This window comes from Hyalella azteca, unplaced genomic scaffold, assembly GCF_000764305.2.
Source record: "Hyalella azteca isolate HAZT.00-mixed unplaced genomic scaffold, Hazt_2.0.2 contig11437, whole genome shotgun sequence".
In the NCBI taxonomy this organism is placed as follows: Eukaryota; Metazoa; Arthropoda; class Malacostraca; order Amphipoda; family Hyalellidae; genus Hyalella; species Hyalella azteca.
In genome coordinates, this window is record NW_025941436.1 from 1 (window position 1) to 18,178 (window position 18,178).

Sequence of the window (18,178 nt, forward strand, 5' to 3'; positions counted from 1 at the left end):
ATTATGTTATATACATCACAGTCAAAGTCATTCAACTGCTTGAACCGCAAATTCACTAGAAATTTGAATGCGATGAAAATTCCTTGAAAATTCACCCTATCTAATAGAAAACTTATAAAAGCAACGATGGAGCTTGACTCAGAAACATTTTATATAAAGATCTGGTGAATTTTTGTGAATTTTTCTTTGCGTTTAAACTTCTAGTGAATTCAGCCGAAAATATTCCTTTTGTAGGTGCAATGCTAATTATTATGACAGTTGCTTCGTAATTGGTATTCTGATGTCTGGGTAATGGAATAAAAGATGGCTAAGCTGAACTTGAGTAATAAAATGTATTGTTATCTTTCTTGTCATAATTCTGGACTTGCGTGAGTTTTGGCATTTGTTTGTGTTGTGAGTGACTTATGTACAAATACTGAACTGTCGGTGATGGGCTCTATATCTCATATTATCCTCACTAGATCTCGCGTATTTTGTATCTAATTGTTAAGGATCTTGGTGTTTTTGAACAACACTAATGAGCTGCCGCGTCAGGGTCAAAAGTAAAGCGGCCGCGTCAGGGTCAAAAGTAAAGCGGCCGCGTCAGGGTCAAAAGTAAAGCGGCCTCGTCAGGGTCAGGGCTACAGTAAATATGTTGTATTACAATGAGGAATTATTAGAATGATTACATGGATAATGTTGTGTTTCATTTAATATAGCTGCAACACAATGCAGAAACGTTAAACATATGATTTTTATATTATTCATTGTACATGTATTACAATGCAGAATCATTAAGATGTATGATTTTGTATCATTTAATATACTTGCACCACAATCCAGGAACATTAAATGCATGATGCTTTATATCAATGATTGTACATGTATTACAATGCAGAATCATTAAGATGTATGATTTTGTATCATTTAATATACTTGCACCACAATGCAGAATCATTAGATGTATGATTTCGTAATATTTAATATACATGCACCGCAATGCAAAAACATTAAATGTGTGATGTTTTATATCATTTAATATATCCGCACCGCAATGCAGCAACATTAAATGTATGTTTTATATCATTAATAACCCGTATTACAATACAGATCAATTATAAGTCGCTTGTCCCACAGACCGGCCATAAGGCACCAGTGTGGCAGGAGACGCTGTGTCGCAGCATCATGTTTTATATCATTAATAACCCGTATTACAATACAGATCAATTATATGTCGCTTGTCCCACAGACCGGCCATAAGGCACCAGTGTGGCAGGAGACGCTGTGTCGCAGCATCATGTTTTATATCATTAANCTCAGCTCCCTCCATCCCTCAGCTCCCTCCATCCCTCAGCTCCCTCCATCCCTCAGCTCCCTCCATCCCTCAGCTCCCTCCATCCCTCAGCTCCCTCCATCCCTCAGCTCCCTCCATCCCTCAGCTCCCTCCATCCCTCAGCTCCCTCCATCCCTCAGCTCCCTCCATCCCTCAGCTCCCTCCATCCCTCAGCTCCCTCCATCCCTCAGCTCCCTCCATCCCTCAGCTCCCTCCATCCCTCAGTTCCCTCCATCCCTCAGCTCCCTCCATCCCTCAGTTCCCTCCATCCCTCAGCTCCCTCCGTCCCTCAGCTCCCTCTGTCCCTCAGCTCCCTCCACCCCTCCATCCCTCACTCCCTCCATCCCTCAGCATGCTGCGAGCTCATATGGAGCTGCCCTGAGCTGACTCACGCCGACGTCGCAGAGCAGATCAGCGAGGAGCTCAGCGCCGCTAGCGGCCACGACGCCAACACCACCGTCCTGGCCTCCGTCACCCTCGCCTACTACCACTTCTGTCAGGGACAGGTGGGTGCCTCTGTCAGGGAAAGGTGGGTGCTGCCTCCGTCACCCTCGCCTACTACCACTTCTGTCAGGGACAGGTGAACCGGCCATAAGGCACCAGTGTGGCAGGAGACGCTGTGTCGCAGCATCATGTTTTATATCATTAATAACCCGTATTACACTACAGATCAATTATAAGTCGCTTGTCCCACAGACCGGCCATACGGCACCGGTGTGGCAGGAGACGCTGTGTCGCACCATCATGTTTTATATCATTAATAGCACCCGTATTACACTACAGATCAATTATATGTCGCTTGTCCCACAGACCGGCCATAAGGCACCAGTATGGCAGGAGACGCTGTGTCGCACCATCATGTTTTATATCATTAATAGCACCCGTATTACAATACAGATCAATTATATGTCGCTTGTCCCACAGACCGGCCATAAGGCACCAGTATGGCAGGAGACGCTGTGTCGCACCATCATAACCCGTATTACAATACAGATCAATTATAAGTCGCTTGTCCCACAGACCGGCCATAAGGCACCAGTGTGGCAGGAGACGCTGTGTCGCAGCATCGCTGCGGTTGGTCACTACAGCGCGCTGCACGGCCGCACCCTCGCCGCCCTGCACAGCTGGCGTCTGCTGCTGCACTTCTCTGCTGCACAGCCTCTGCTGCGCCAATATAAACTTAAAGGTGAACTGCCATAATAGTCACTCTATGTTATTCATTAAATTCACTTGGTTATCGGTCTACTAATTAAATTGAAAGAAAATTTCTTTTCAAATACGTTACCGAAGATCATGGGTTCAGCATTAAGATCAAAATCAGCTCCCTCCATTCCTCAGCTCCCTCCATCCCTCACCTCTTCCATCCCTCAGCTCCCTCAGCTCCCTCTATCCCTCACCTCCTCCATCCCTCACCTCCTCCATCCCTCACCTCCCTCTATCCCTCAGCTCCCTCCATCCCTCAGCTCTCTCTGTCCCTCAGCTCCCTCTATCCCTCAGCTCCCTCTGTCCCTCAGCTCCCTCTGCCCTCAGCTCCCTCTGTCCCTCAGCTCCATTCATCCCTCAGCTCCCTCTGTCCCTCAGCTCCCTCTGTCCCTCAGCTCCCTCCATCCCTCAGCTCCCTCCGTCCCTTAGCTCCCTCCATCCCTCAGCTCCCTCCATCCCTCAGCTCCCTCCATCCCTCAGCTCCCTCCATCCCTCAGCTCCCTCCATCCCTCAGTTCCCTCCATCCCTCAGTTCCCTCCATCCCTCAGCTCCCTCCATCCCTCAGTTCCCTCCATCCCTCAGCTCCCTCTGCCCCTCAGCTCCCTCTGTCCCTCAGCTCCCTCCGTCCCTNTTTCATTCTTCAAATTAAACACTTAATTCGGAATGATACAAATTTATCATAAATTTTATCCAAAATATCTGAAACAGCTCAAGGTGATTACTTTTACTTTTGTTTATATGCCTGAACAAGAGCAATGAAACTGGTCCTCTAGCAGGTCCACACCGAACCTGTAACCAGCAATGCTTTACGTGCAGGTCGCCGTGGCTCAGATCGCTGCACGCTCAGCCATCGCTCTCACCCACACCTTGGTTGATGCTCCAGGTGAGACATTTCATGTCTTAATATCATACTACTTTATTTGCTTATTTCAGTTTCATTTTGTTTCTGGTCACTCATATTTCTAAAATTGTTTGTGTGGTTGTGCTTGGCTCTAAGATCATACTTTATTTGCTTATTTCAGTTTCATTTGGTTTCTTTTTAGCCACTCATATTGTTCGAGTGATTGTGTTTGGCTTTATTTTCCTGAATTAATTTAGAGTAGTTTAATTCCTGAATTGGTTTAGAATACGCAGAGTGTAAATCAGTTGCTGAAATAATGAAGTAGTACACGATGAGAGATCAATTGTAGTAATTCTCTTGGTGTTTATTGCTTGTTAGCACATGAGGCCTTCGTGGCATGTAACTGTATTGGCTCAACATTTGTAAGTTTATCTGGCTGAGTCACAGCCAGTCACTACAGTTAAACTGTTTATGTAAATGAACGTCAGATTGCACGTATAATTCCACTCTTCTTCGCAACACTTATACAATTTTAGTGGCTGTCACTCTTGCATGTTTGAATCATTTTTACTCGTTTATTCTTACTTGCTCTAATTATCTTGGACTTTTTCATGTAATTGATATTTCGAGGGTTATGCTATTCGTTCATTTCCATTATATTCCACCATTATCACTTGTCCAACTTCTCTATCCCATCTTTTGGAAGTTTTTTTTTGTCTTCCCCCAACATTTGTTTGTGTGTCACTTGGTTCTGATTGTCTAAATATCTGTCTAAACCGATTTGAAGTTAGAATGGCAACTAAATATATTTCCTAATAACCTGGTATTACATTTCAATATACCACAAATGTTACTTTGTTCCAATAGAACCTTGTGGTTATTTAGCAATCATCTCAGAACAACAAAATTATCTTTTAATATAATTAACAATATCAGATTAGAACAATAAAATTGTTTTTCATTATAATTAACAATTTCAGCTGAGAACAACACAATTATCTTGTATCATGTCTGAAGTGGATGTCTTGCCACAGATGTGTACTGTCATGTCTGAAGTGGATGTCTTGCCACAGATGTCTACTGTCATGTCTGAAGTGTATGTCTTGCTCCAGATGTCTACTGGCGCTGGCGCATACCGTGGCTACATCACCTGACGTGCGCATGGCTGGCGCGCCTGTCGCTGCTCACCGCGCAGCCTCGTCTCATGCCTCTGTCAGGGACAGGTGGGTGCTGCTTCTGTCAGGGACAGGTGGGTGCCTCTGTCAGGGACAGGTGAGCGGCTGGTCCAGACTTGGGTGGGTGAAGTAACCATCACGTAGAGCGGGTTAGTTTGAAGGTAATCGTACTTTTAAGTTCTGGGTAGAAGATGTGCAGAACGTCAAGTGAATAGAAACGTTAGGTGTCCATCAGTTAGTTGTACGGTGAGTGTGGAGCGGGCGAGTGGGTGAAGTGACTGTCAATTGTATGGTGAGTGATATGTTGCTGCTGCACCACCCGATATGTTGCTGCTGCACCACCCCCCAACTACTGCCAGTCATGAATGTTGTGCCCTCAGCTTATCAATTGTATGTTGAGTGATATGTTGCTGCTGCACCACCCGATATGTTGCTGCTGCACCACCCCCCAACTACTGCCAGTCATGAATGTTGTGCCCTCAGCTGAGTGAACTACTGCCAGTTACTCATGAATGTTGTGCCCTCAGCTGAGTGAGGGGTGGCCACTGCTGCAGTGCGCGCTACGTCACGACGTCGTGGCCACCAAGAAGACGCCCAACGCTACCATCGTGCAGTGCCTCGCCCACTACACGGCCTCCCTCTACAGCCTTCTGCCTCACCACCTTCAGGCCGCCTCTCCTCCCCTCAACCCGGTCAGTTGCACATCACTCTTGACGTACAAAACATATGCTATTATTATTATGAACAAGATTCGTGTCCTAAACTGAACTAGCCAGTTCCGCTAATCTCCAATGCGTGCCTGACACAATTTCCTTTTGCCGCTTACTCCGCAGACATGCGTCTCTCTTCTGAAGACTCTAATGTAGAATATCATATAAAGTCAATCCCTGAATATTGAATTATTCATTTTACATTACTACGAACTTATAAAAACGAAAATTATTATTATTTCATTCTTCAAATTAAACACTTAATTCGGAATGATACAAATTTATCATAAATTTTATCCAAAATATCTGAAACAATTCAAGGTGATTACTTTTACTTTTGTTTATATGCCTGAACAAGAGCAATGAAACTGGTCCTCTAGCAGGTCCACACCGAACCTGTAACCAGCAATGCTTTACGTGCAGGTCGCCGTGGCTCAGATCGCTGCACGCTCAGCCATCGCTCTCACCCACACCTTGGTTGATGCTCCAGGTGAGACATTTCATGTCTTAACATCATACTACTTTATTTGCTTATTTCAGTTTCATTTTGTTTCTGGTCACTCATATTTCTAAAATTGTTTGTGTGGTTGTGCTTGGCTCTAAGATCATACTTTATTTGCTTATTTCAGTTTCATTTGGTTTCTTTTTAGCCACTCATATTGTTCGAGTGATTGTGTTTGGCTTTATTTTCCTGAGTTAATTTAGAGTAGTTTAATTCCTGAATTAGTTTAGAATACGCAGAGTGTAAATCAGTTGCTGAAATAATGAAGTAGTACACGATGAGAGATCAATTGTAGTAATTCTCTTGGTGTTTATTGCTTGTTAGCACATGAGGCCTTCGTGGCATGTAACTGTATTGTCTCAACATTTTTAAGTTTATCTGGCTGAGTCACGGCCATTCACTACAGTTAAACTGTTTATGTAAATGTATGTTTAATGTATGTAAATGTATGTTTATCTAAATGTATGTAAATGTATGTTTATGTAAATGTATGTAAATGTATGTTTATGTAAATGTATTATGTACATGAACATCAGATTGCACGTATAATTCCACTCTTCTTCGCAACACTTATACAATTTTAGTGGCTGTCACTCTTGCATGTTTGAATCATTTTTACTCGTTTATTCTTACTTGCTCTAATTATCTTGGACTTTTTCATGTAATTGATATTTCGAGGGAACTGTCTCACCAGTACATAAGGCAGGTAGTCTCAGTGGTAATAAATTAGCGACGTGCTGTCGCCCTCATGCGTTGCTCAATAATTCACTTGGATTGGATTATCCGTCCCTTCGCCTGCCCATGAATGTTTGGTGAGCTTCCAACAACATCCGGGTAACTTGCTCCTAGTTTAACATGATGTCCTGAGAATTAAAGTTCACTATGAACAGGTAAGAGTTTATATTGCTCTCAGGTCGCAACGGTATAAACGCGCGTAGACCTGTTCGTCATTTTAGTGGCAGAGAAACTGTTCAGATATTTCTAGGCTTATGAGTGAAATACCTACCACTAATGTCGTACTAATTTGCTATCCAAAGTAGTTTTTATTAGTTGATGTGTGGTCAACAGGGCCGCAATTGCCATCTCCCTACTGGCGGAGGTTGACCTGCTGTGCGAGCAGCACGACGACTGCCGCGTGAAGTTGGACACGCTCCTGCAGCTGTTGTCGTCGCGGCAGCCCAGCGCAGTGCAGGCCCTCGACTTCAGCCCTGAAGCCGCCGGGGTCTTGACTCCTAAGACCACCAACAAGCCTTGCCAGGACGCTGTGCCTCTAGCCTGCGGCTTCACCATGAAGAAAATCAGCCGCAAGCATGGCTCTAGGGGCGAAAAAGAGAACTCATTTGTAGATGCCCTCTCAGACTCTGTGTCCAATATGCGCATAGAAGCCATGAGACAGGCTGGGCCTAGAGACGATGTCGCATCTCCGTGTGTTGACAGCAGCAATGACGACTTTGTTATTTCTGACGCTCAAAACAAAATTGGCTCGCATTGGCTTGCTATCAAGTCACGCCTCAAGTTTCTTAGTCAAGCAAGCACTAAGTTGGGCCGCTACAAACTTGATACTGAGAAGTCTACCTGCCCAGGATCACCGTCTCTTGAACACAGAGAAACTGCCCTAAAGTTGCCGCTCTGGTCAAGTCCTGCGAACAACAACAGTGAACATGAAGCCAATAGAGAAGAAGAAGACGTGTCGAGCAATAGTTTGCTGCAGGCCTACTTCCCCGGGCTGTGCGAGGTCTACCTCAGCGTGGGGGCTATGCTAGCCAGCCTACACAGACTAGGCTCTCGGTGGCAGGCGGCTCAGGACACCATTGACACTGTGAGTTGGCACTGAGCTTCTCGTGCTCTTTATTTCAATATTATTAACTTTTGAACTTTGTTTGGTTTCTTCGTTGGATTTGCAGAGTTTATTTTATTCACCTTGTAACTAAGGAGATTCAGAGTCCCTCCAAGAAATTGTTTCGCCTGTGGCTGATGCGGATCAGTATTGCCATTATTTACTGGATATTAATTCATACCAAGAAAGCTATATGACTATTAAATGGAAGAGATGAAGGTAGAGATACATGTTCAAAACATTAATAAATATGATTAAATGCTCTTTAATTGATCACACGGCGCACAATTTTTTTTGTGTAGATAATATTCAATTCACATTTTATATCCAGCCAGTTGTTAGGAAACATTAGTAATGTTTGCCGTGTTCCCGAAGGTCTGCCGTGCTCATGACGTGATGCAGCAGACAGCGCAGCAGCAGTGCCGGCACATTTACGACGTGTTGGGGTCTGCTGGCTACACTCCTGCCGACGCCCAGCGATGTGGCGTGTACGCCACCAACACCTTACTTGTGGTGCGGTCACGGCACGAGCTATACACTTACAGTGATCATATACATCACCAACGCCTTACTTGTGGTGCGGTCACGGCACGAGCCATACACTTACAGTGATCAGAAATATATTCAGTTTTATCATCAGTTCAACAAATGTTCCCACGTAGCATTCATTATTACAGTTTTAATAGACTCGTTGAATATAATTGAGAGAAGACAACGATTTTACGTAGTAAAGCCATTATTTTTTAAATAATAGGTGCAATTGCATAAAAATTAATTTTATGTTTGATTTTGAGGTTATATGTAATTGCTAGGCAATTTCAGGGCTCATCTACACGTGTTTCTCGAAATTGTTTCACTGTTCCTTTAGTTCTCGAACAGGCAGTTTTCATTTTGACATTTAATTTCATATTGTTTTATTTATAAAGAATATTTATTGAAGACACTTGTTAATGTTGATGTTGGTGCAGGGTTGGTGCAGCGTGCAACAGTCTGCCGTGCAGCTACTGGTCGCCCGTGATCGCTGGACAGAAGCATCGCAGCTCTGCAACTCTGCCATCGAATCTGCAACAGCTCTGCCTGTAGAGGTTAGCTGCTCTGCAACAGCTCTGCCCGTAGAGGTTAGCTGCTCTGCAACAGCTCTGCCTGTAGAGGTTAGCTGCTCTGCAACAGCTCTGCCTGTAGAGGTTAGCTGCTCTGCAACAGCTCTGCCTGTAGAGGTTAGCTGCTCTGCAACAGCTCTGCCCGNCCCCTCCACCAACCATAGTGAACCCCTCCACCAACCATAGTGAACCCCTCCACCAACCATAGTGAACCCCTCCACCAACCATAGTGAACCCCTCCACCAACCATAGTGAACCCCTCCACCAACCATAGTGAACCCCTCCACCAACCATAGTGAACCCCTCCACCAACCATAGTGAACCCCTCCACCAACCATAGTGAACCCCTCCACCAACCATAGTGAACCCCTCCACCAACCATAGTGAACCCCTCCACCAACCATAGTGAACCCCTCCACCAACCATAGTAAACCCCTCCACCCACCATAGTGAACCCCTCCACCAACCATAGTGAACCCCTCCACCAACCATAGTGAACCCCTCCACCAACCATAGTGAACCCCTCCACCAACCACAGTGAGTGAACCCTTCCACCAACCACAGTGAACCCCTCCACCAACCATAGTGAACCCCTCCACCAACCATAGTGAACCCCTCCACCAACCATAGTGAACCCCTCCAGCAACCAACATTTCCCCTGTCTGCGTAATCCAAAAGCCTGACTAACGTAAATTTTACTTACTTTATAGGCATGCCATAAATGCAGCTCCAAAAATATTCATGTTTCGCATTACTGAGTTGGGAACTTTATCTCGTAATAATGGACTGTGTACAATGGGGCTATCACAGTTTTTTTTGTAAATGTTCTAGATTTTCGTAGACAAAAGAAAAGATAAATAGACATTAAGGGAAGATGTCAAAAACATCTACATTAAACAGGTTCATTAATTAATACTAGGCCCGAAAAATGACAATATTGGTGGATGTATCTTGGATGTGTGTCAATTGTTATATACGCTTTTATATTAACCCAATCCATGATTGGAGACAAGTTCATCTACAATCTCATGCGATTCAGAATTGATTTTATTTATGAATAAGGTTAATTAGTTTTATTTATGAATAAGGTTAACTAGTTTTACTTATGAATAAGGTTAATTAGTTTTACTTATGAATAAGGTTAATTAGTTTTATTTAAGAATAAGTTTAATCGGTGTCAATTGTAATACTAGAATGCCATGCCTACAGAGCGTGCAGCGGCACCACTGCCACCTGTTGCCCCTACTGCAGCAGGCGCGTCACCTCGTCAACGCCTGCAACTACCTGGCCAACAGGACCAGAGGTGACCGCTGCTACTGGCTTACCTACGTCGTGCTGTACTCTCCCTACCTAACTTACGTGACGCTGTACTCTCCCTACCTAACTTACGTGACGCTGTACTCTCCCTACCTAACTTACGTGACGCTATACTCCCCCTCGACCTGCCCGTGATGCTATACCCCCCCCCCCTCCATATAGCACTAATGTTTGCGGTTGTCTCTGCCGTTATTTGTGATGTTTGTGTCTCACCAGACGCCGAACTTGAAGCGCTAACATCTTTATCTTTGCTCCTTCTTCCATTAGCGCTTGTGTATTTTAAACATTTTCTTTATGGAGGTGTTTTTTTTCTCTTAACAACTCGGTTTCCATTAAATGTGATCCATCAAATTAAAAACTGATTGAAATGATACAATTTTGGCCGTTGAGTTTCATCTTGAAAGCTCGGCGATGTCTCGTGTCATAATAAATGCAAAGAGACTAATGTTTCTTCTGCATGTGATCACTTCGAAAACATGCTGTGTTTATTTAATATCTCGTCTGGTCGCTTTTTTATGCCTTCTATTTTAGTTTCGGATCACAATTCTAAATTGATTGTGTACAATTTCAAACATTCTATTTATAATTTTCAAAAATTATGCCTATTTTTTGGAAAATTCATTACATTTAAAATATAAACATAGATTCAACTGTCAAGTTTCCCGTGCTAATTATCGTCATTGTTCAGGGGGAAGTCCATCTCTGCGGATTCCCCTGGGGAGCCCCGTGCCGTGCCCCACGGTGGGGGTGATCACGCCCCGCCAGTCCCCCACCCGCTCCTCGGACCCTCCTCCTCTCCATCGTGGGCCTCTGAACTACCCACGGTCCCCCAGACGCAGGCACATGTCCTCCGACTCTGATGAAGACACTGTAAGCCTCAGCAACCTGAGTAACGAAACAGCGCCTCTACAATTAAAAAATAAGCTGAATAACTTGTCACATGCAGATGATGAACCCAAAGTCCGGGGTCGAAGTTACAGGAAAAATGATATAAAAGCTTATGGGAGTCGTGCAGAGAAAAGCTTTGATGCTAGTAAGGGATCTCAAGCGTCTGTAGGCAAGAGAAAACTCATCCCACCTAAAATTATTGTCATACCAGAATCACTTGAAACAAATCCCTCTGTGGCATCATGCGAGAAAGACAAAGAAATGGAAGATTGCAAATTTAATCTCTTGTCTGCAAAGCAGAAAATTTATAACTTGTGTTTTAGTGACAAAAGTAGTGATAAAAGTGATGGTGTTTCTTCTGAAGAAGCGTCATTACTTCCTCTGAACGATGCTAATGTAAAAAAATCTAGCTTACGTCTCCTTCGTGCCAATGCCGGCAGTGCTGCAAACTGTCCCACGACTAAAACAAACGAAATGAAAAAGAACAAGTTGACCACCAAGAAGATTCCCGACTCTAATTCCTGTGTCCAGCCACGTAGAACTAGAGCAAAAAATAAAGACGGTTCTGACGTAGAAAATATAAGTGAGAAGAAAGTGGTGGCCAAAAGAGCGCCTAGAAGCACCGCTGAGACGACGAGAGATGAGAGATCAGAGGCCGCCACTGCCAGGAGAACTAGAACTGCAATGCGCCAAGTGGTCAGCTGATGTCAGCTGACGGCAGTAGGTCTCAATATGCTAGCTGATGTCAGCTGTCTTTAGTAGGTCTCAACTCGTCAGCTGATGTCAGCTGTCTGTAGTAGGTCTCAACTCATCAGCTGATGTCAGCAGACGACTGTAGGTCTCAACTCGTCAGCTGTCTGCAGTAGGTCTCAACTCGTCAGCTGATGTCAGCTGTTTGCAGTAGGTCTCAACTCGTCAGCTGATGTCAGCTGTTTGCAGTAGGTCTCAACTCGTCAGCTGATGTCAGCTGTTTGCAGTAGGTCTCAACTCATCAGCTGATGTCAGCTGTCTGCATTAGGTCTCAACTCGTCAGCTGATGTCAGCTGTCTGCAGTAGGTCTCAACTCGTCAGCTGATGTCAGCTGTCTGTAGTAGAGCTGAAATAAGTATGTCAGTCGTGTCAGATGTCATACGCTAACTCTTCGAGTATGGTGGCAGGCATGTCTTTATTTTGCACGCCTTCTTTATGTTTAATTTGTATTATTTTGATGAGGTTATACGGAAATCATGTTTTAGGTTTATTTTCGGCCGTAGTTACGTGTGTTGGACCGTGGACGTGCATGTGGCCGTAGTCACGTGTAATAGCCGTGCATGTGGCCGTAGTCAAGATCAAATGACGAGTAGTTGACGTTTATTCGTTCATGACAGTGCGAGTTTGTTGACTTTATCTGCTTGATTGTGATTTATCACTGCCATTTATTTTAAACGCTGCCTTTATCTCATTCTCTGCGAGTTTGTATATTTAGTAGCTAGCTTTCCTGCGATATTAAACATTCGATGTATCATTTTTAAAATGACACATGACGTTAACCAAATGACACGTTCTCAAGTTCACTACTTCATTGCATCGAGGCCGAGTGTTTCTACTCTCGAACATATAACTTATTCAGACCGTTTAAATAAATGGTGAATATCTTTTCTAGGATGAAAATCCTTCATTGTGAAAGGGTGTAATTTTATTACTTGCTCAACCAGTTATTTTATGATTGAAATAAATTTACTTTCTTTGCAAAAGTCCTTGCCCTGCTTCGAAGATTTCTCAGCTCTGATCCTAAACGATGAAACGATAAAAGTTAATAAGAGCTATTGTATACTCATATATGGGACTCGCAGTTCTGACAGTTGGGGTTCTGTTCTTAGCATAATGCATTTCTTGGTGTTTTCATGACAAGTTTGACATTCTTCTTTCTGTTACTCGTTTCTAAGCTAAGCTTTCTTGTCGTAGGTTGTTCGTTAACAAACCGACTACGAGTATCGTCCTGAAACACACTATTTCATCGAGTCATGGCAGATTCCCGTAACGGTTACTCACTTGCTTAACGTGTATGTACTTCTCCCGCATCGTGGTCACCTTTCGCCAAAGAGTCAGCTTTCTGCTTCGTCTGCGTCGGCATACCCGACATGCGCCACTGGTCGAGTTCCTGGCGGTCAATAAGTGTCCGTGCAAGCAGACGGCCCTTTTCCTACCGCTGACTCCAAGTGCGATGCAAGGTTTACTTCGCCATCTAATACCAACTTAGAAATTTTTGTGATCGCTCTCTTCTTAGTTATTGTAATACCCCGTGTTTATTTCTCTGACCGTAACGTGTGGATGTAGTCTCCTCATCATCAATGTCTGCAGCGCACGCGTGTCAGGTAAATGTCAAGCGGCAGGGTTGAGCGCCACCTGGCTAATAATATATGTTCAACCTGAACATGAGGACGATGATTCGTTGACTAAGTATGTGAGGGATGAGTTAGACACTTCTCTATATTAAACTTATCATGTTACGGGGTGGTTATACACGATAGTTATTACAGATACAGACGGGTAGATGGTACGACCATTAGGTCGGAGTAGCTGTAACAAGTGCTACATCGCGGCGGTCGAGCTAACTACAGGGTGGACTTCTTAAGGTGTCCAGCCTTTTTATAGACTTCTAGCGTGAAGATCAAAAATCGAAGGCTAACCTGCTAGTTCAGCCTTATTTTTATTGAGTTTTTTGTTACGCGAGTGTCTTACAGGTTCTGTACTATCAAGTGTAAATAAGAAACTCCATTCTCGTATGGTAATAATAAGAATATATTATTTATTCTAATATTCCTGAAAACTACTATTTTTTAGCGGTTAAAGTTGCGTCGCTATTCGACCATCTTTCGAGATGTCAACGCTGTTTCTGCCTCGTAAGAGTCAGGGTGCAGTCCAGTGGATGGTTCTTAACTCAGTAATGGCTCTACAGCTCCAGCCATGTGCAAAACGAGTCTCCAAAGTACTGCAACGTCCTTGGCTCATAGCTCTTAGCAGCTCTCAGGACCCTACAGTTTTGTTGTCGGGATCCAGGGCTTTGCATGCCGAGCATCCTTCTTATGACTGACTCCCATTCAAAATGAGCTACAAAATAATTTAAGTTGCAATAATGTACGATCCTAGTACCTTACCGACCCTGGCATTAATTTCAGCAGCTATCTCAAACAATCGTCAGTTATGGAAAGATCGGGTTCCAAAGGCCGTATCCCTTGTGAAATCAAGTCACGAAAAGTAGAAGAATCGGCTACAGGCCATGGGCATATTTCTTCAGTGCCGAAACTTCTATTCTAATGGAAATATTTCGCTCCTCGTGAGCTCTGAATATTAATTGACCGATACTTCTCACCTCGATGGCAATGATTTCTTTTCTATAGTCAACCGCATCTCGTCTGAAAACAATAAAACGTAGATCCAGCGGTAGGGTGGCTGAGTTGTTGAAGTTCAACTTCAACTCACTCACTGCCCGCCGCGGGCAGTGAGTGAGTTGAAGTTGAACTTCAACTCACTCACTTCAAGAGCACCAAAATTGGAGTAGTGAGTTGATTGCGGTTTGTTTCCAGCTCTTTGTGACAGTTTCGGCAAAGTTCAGCACATCGAGATCTGAGCAGTGAGCTGTATGTTCAAGACTCGCAGCTATATATTAAAATTTTACGGTGTTCAGAATCGGTGATTGGACTGTGGTGACAGATCGATAACAATGATTAGATGTTAGTACTGCGTTCACTCGTAGAGTTAGAGATGTACCGATTTGGTTGGTTGCCGCTTTAGCTTGCATACAAATACAATACAAAAGGAAAATGATAATATGCCCGTTTCACAAACTTATGTAGAACAACGAAAAAGTTTACATAGATTAAAAAGCCAACTTATTTGAGGTATTAGAATGCATTTTGAGAATTGAGATGACATTAAATACTCAGAATTCGGTAAGAAATCTGAAATAAGAATAATCACGCTGTAAGCAAAAGATTACTTGATGATTATTGATTTAGAGACTAAAGAGTTTTTCAACATTATATTTTGATGTCAGCAAAATGAATACATTTTACAAAAAATGCGATTCAAACCTGAATTTTAGTAATCCGTAGCCGGAACGATGACATTGTCATGTGTACAAATTGATGTAAACAAATGATTTTACTGAAGAAATGGGGCTGTTTGATAAACTTGCATTTTCTTTGGGATTGAAAAAACGTGAAGCAAATATTTTAGTTGTTGGTCTTGATAATGCCGGAAAATCAACCGTGCTCAACCATTTTAAGCCAGAGGACCAGAGAACATCTGACGTCGTCCCAACAGTTGGCTATAACGTGGAAAAGTTCAAAAGTAAGTGTCCAGTATTTTAGAAGTTTGAGATGAAAATTTAGAGGTCATCTGACAGGCTGACTGAACCTGACTCTTGTCTGATTTTTTTCAGTTCATTCATTTTACAATTATTCTTATTTTTATTCTTCTTAAAAATTATAATTCATGAAGCATTCCGAGCAGTCGAGCAGAATAATAATAATTAATAATAATAGCAGTTTCGGCGCTTATTAGGCCGTAGGCCTGTTGCCGATTCTTAACATTGCAGAACATTTACAGCATTTTGCGGTCTCAAACTCGCAACTTCAATTCTGCTTTTTTCAAATTTAAGCAAGCAAATTCAATTCTGCTTTTGCTTAACCGCCCGGCCTCCTTGCCGATTCTGGCCAGAAACTGGCGCACAGAGCCGGGATCGAACCCGCGCCTCTCTGCGCTAATCTCTGAACTTTAACCACCATGCCACCCTGGCCCTGCCCAATAGAATAGGCTGCTAGGCAATGAATAGGCTAATCTGTAGGATATTTTGGTGGAAACAGTAAAGTAATGTGGATTGCGGAAGTTGAAAATTTTTAAAAAATGACATGTTTGCAAAGTGCAAAAAACGATTTTTTATATCAAACAAAAATACAGGACAGTAGAGCCACAAGATTTCATATCTACTGAATTTACATGATGTTAGTGCCACGATATTTCAGAAAAAAGTAGGACTTTATCCAACCTGGGCTATGCCGAGGCTAGCAATGTTGCTCTGGCTAGGTATTACAGCTTTGTGCCCCCAATCTCTGCTGCGTCTATGTTGTGGGGGTACCCTGGCCTGCGCGTCAGCCGGATGCCCGGCTTGCTCGCGGACCAGGCCAAATGGCAGAGGCCCCCCCCGCCCGGATCGCTACCAGACGGAGGCTCCTTCATCATTTTTTTGACCAAGGGTCGGGGTACCTTGGCCTTCCCTTCCCCCTACCCACTTCTTTGGCCGCCTATCTCTCCTGTGGCACACTATGCCCTTCTCACCTCTCACCTTATAGAAATGGAATCACGGCTGGCAAATCCATAAAACCACGGCTCAAAAAATTCAGTCGCGGCTCGCCAAGTAGATATATTCCATACTAGAGTAGAGCCACAAGATTTCATATCTACTGAATTTACATGAATTCTAACCTAACCTTAACCTTAAAATTCTAACCTTAATTTAGAGCACCTCTGAGGCTCTAAAGATCCTAGAAACTTGAAATTTGGCATGCATGCTTATTCTGCCTAACAATTCAAGATTTGATCATCAGAAGTAACAAGTTTGTACCTAGTTAAAAATTGTTAAATTAAATAACTGACTTTTGTATGGATTGGAAAAATTCATGCTTGGGAATCAGTTTTTTTTTTTGGTTAAAACAACCAGAGTTGCCAACCCTGGAAAATGATTTAAATTGCAAATAACTGTTACCATTAGGTAGTTCTTAAAATGGTTTGTGTCATTGCAAAACTGTTTTAAGCCAAAAAATTGATAAATAAATATAAAAAACATTTTTGAAAACACGTTTTTCTGGTGGTTACAAAACTAAAAACAATGAAATAAAACAAATAAAAAAAACTTTTAAAAACCACATTTTCTTGATGGACAAAAGAGAAACATCAACTTTTTCAGTGAGTTGTCCTAAATTTTATTCCTGACCTAAAATGAAGTCTAAAGTTTATTTTTTCAAATCTTTTGCTGAGAAAAAAACATGGGGCAGGCACTGTGAAGATCTAAATATCATATATTTTGAGGAGCTACAGATTAAGTACCTATTATGAATAGAACTTGGGTAATGGATGTGTCTTAAAGCCCACCCGATGTTTTTTGTGATTTCTCAGCATAAGATTTGAAAAAAATAAACTTTAGACTTCATTTTAGGTCAAGAATAAAATTTAGGACAACTCACTGAAAAAGTTGATGTTTCTTTTTTGTCTGTTAAGAAAACGTGGTTTTTAAAAGTTTTTTATTTGTTTTATTTGATTTCCCAATTTTTTCAATAAAAAATAAGAAAAATGTCCTAAATTCTCTTGCAATATTCTAAAGTCACCCTTGTGGAGTCATGGTGAAAAGAGTGAGTGAAGATCTGATCATCTGAAGATCTTTGGCAATGCATTAGCAGTAAAATTCACTTCTTCTCAAGATCTTGCCAGCACATGTAAGAGAGTTCAAATCTTTGGCAACCATTCATGTAGAAGCAGAGCAAAAGTATGTATAGCAATGGCTTCACTATGATTGTTAAATAACAAAATGTGATTGACATGATAACATATTGGAGAGTATCTCATCATTTTGTATGGTATTTAACATTTTGCTGGTATTATTAAAATGTTGACCTCTTCTAAAAAATTAACATTTATTTCTTATTTAGAACATATTAATTGTAAAACTTGTTCAGTTAGAGAGAAACAACTTGTGAAGATGCTTAGTTTATAATTTGATAGAGATCAACATGCAGGCAGTAATTCTGGCTAATAAATAAGCCTCTCATGTGCTCAGTGTACTTTTTGGCATAGCAGAGGGAGGTGCAATGTAGGAGGCTTCCTGTATAGATATATATTACCTATCCAAAATTCTACACTGCCATAGCGCTTATGTTGCCAGCCTTAAAAAATGTTTTGTTAACAAAATTTTGCAACAACTTTCTAGTGCATGTGGAGGAGCTTCTTTGCTATTATGTACCTAGCAATCAAACAACAAAACTAACTCTTCTATCAATAAGTGTATTTCTGTCCAGTAAAGGTTAAGTCTAGGAGACTAGAAAGTGTCTTCATTTCTGTTATGCATTTTGAAAAGAAAAATATTTTGAAGCATGAACCCTAATTGCCCCCTTTGTCTCATGCTACAACCTTGTGCCTAATGATTTCTGTCCTCCATACTGTTAAGCAGGGTTGGCAATGATTAAATCAAAATGATTAAATCATGTGATTAAATCACTTGATTTTTTTATAAAAAAATCATGATTTTTTTGATTTTTT

At 42.3% G+C, this 18,178-nt stretch overlaps 2 protein-coding genes and 1 long non-coding RNA gene across 4 annotated transcripts in view; all 3 read left to right on the forward strand.

The window, feature by feature from the left end:
- Positions 1-1,667: 1,667 nt before the first annotated feature.
- On the forward strand, positions 1,668-5,728 carry LOC125178623. 2 transcript variants are annotated; one of them, XR_007156969.1, is made up of 3 exons: positions 1,668-1,818; positions 5,059-5,223; positions 5,665-5,728. It is a non-coding gene; the product is annotated as an uncharacterized LOC125178623 (long non-coding RNA). The 2 variants fall into 2 exon arrangements; XR_007156970.1 differs by lacking the exon at positions 1,668-1,818 and adding an exon at positions 1,851-1,892.
- Positions 5,729-6,625: 897 nt separating this feature from the next.
- LOC125178622 lies at positions 6,626-11,590 on the forward strand. Its single transcript, XM_047882835.1, has 6 exons — positions 6,626-6,633; positions 6,812-7,562; positions 7,956-8,093; positions 8,549-8,665; positions 9,890-9,983; positions 10,686-11,590. The coding sequence occupies exons 1-6, from the start codon at positions 6,626-6,628 to the stop codon at positions 11,588-11,590; spliced, it is 2,013 nt and encodes a 670-aa protein (XP_047738791.1).
- Positions 11,591-14,995: 3,405 nt separating this feature from the next.
- The window catches only part of LOC108673008 (ADP-ribosylation factor-like protein 6), a 7,032-nt gene continuing 3,849 nt past the window's right edge, over positions 14,996-18,178 (forward strand). The window contains exon 1 of the mRNA XM_018160772.2: positions 14,996-15,217. Within this exon, the coding sequence (XP_018016261.1) occupies positions 15,040-15,217 (178 nt within the window). The 5' untranslated portion in view covers positions 14,996-15,039. The remainder of the gene's footprint in view (positions 15,218-18,178) is intronic.

Excerpts from the sequence above, each read along its gene's own strand:
- LOC125178622 (XM_047882835.1), top strand. Across the intron at positions 8,094-8,548 it reads CCACCAACACCTTACTTGTG|GGTTGGTGCAGCGTGCAACA; the intron begins GTGCGGTCACGG and ends ATGTTGGTGCAG. Across the intron at positions 9,984-10,685 it reads CCTGGCCAACAGGACCAGAG|GGGGAAGTCCATCTCTGCGG; the intron begins GTGACCGCTGCT and ends GTCATTGTTCAG.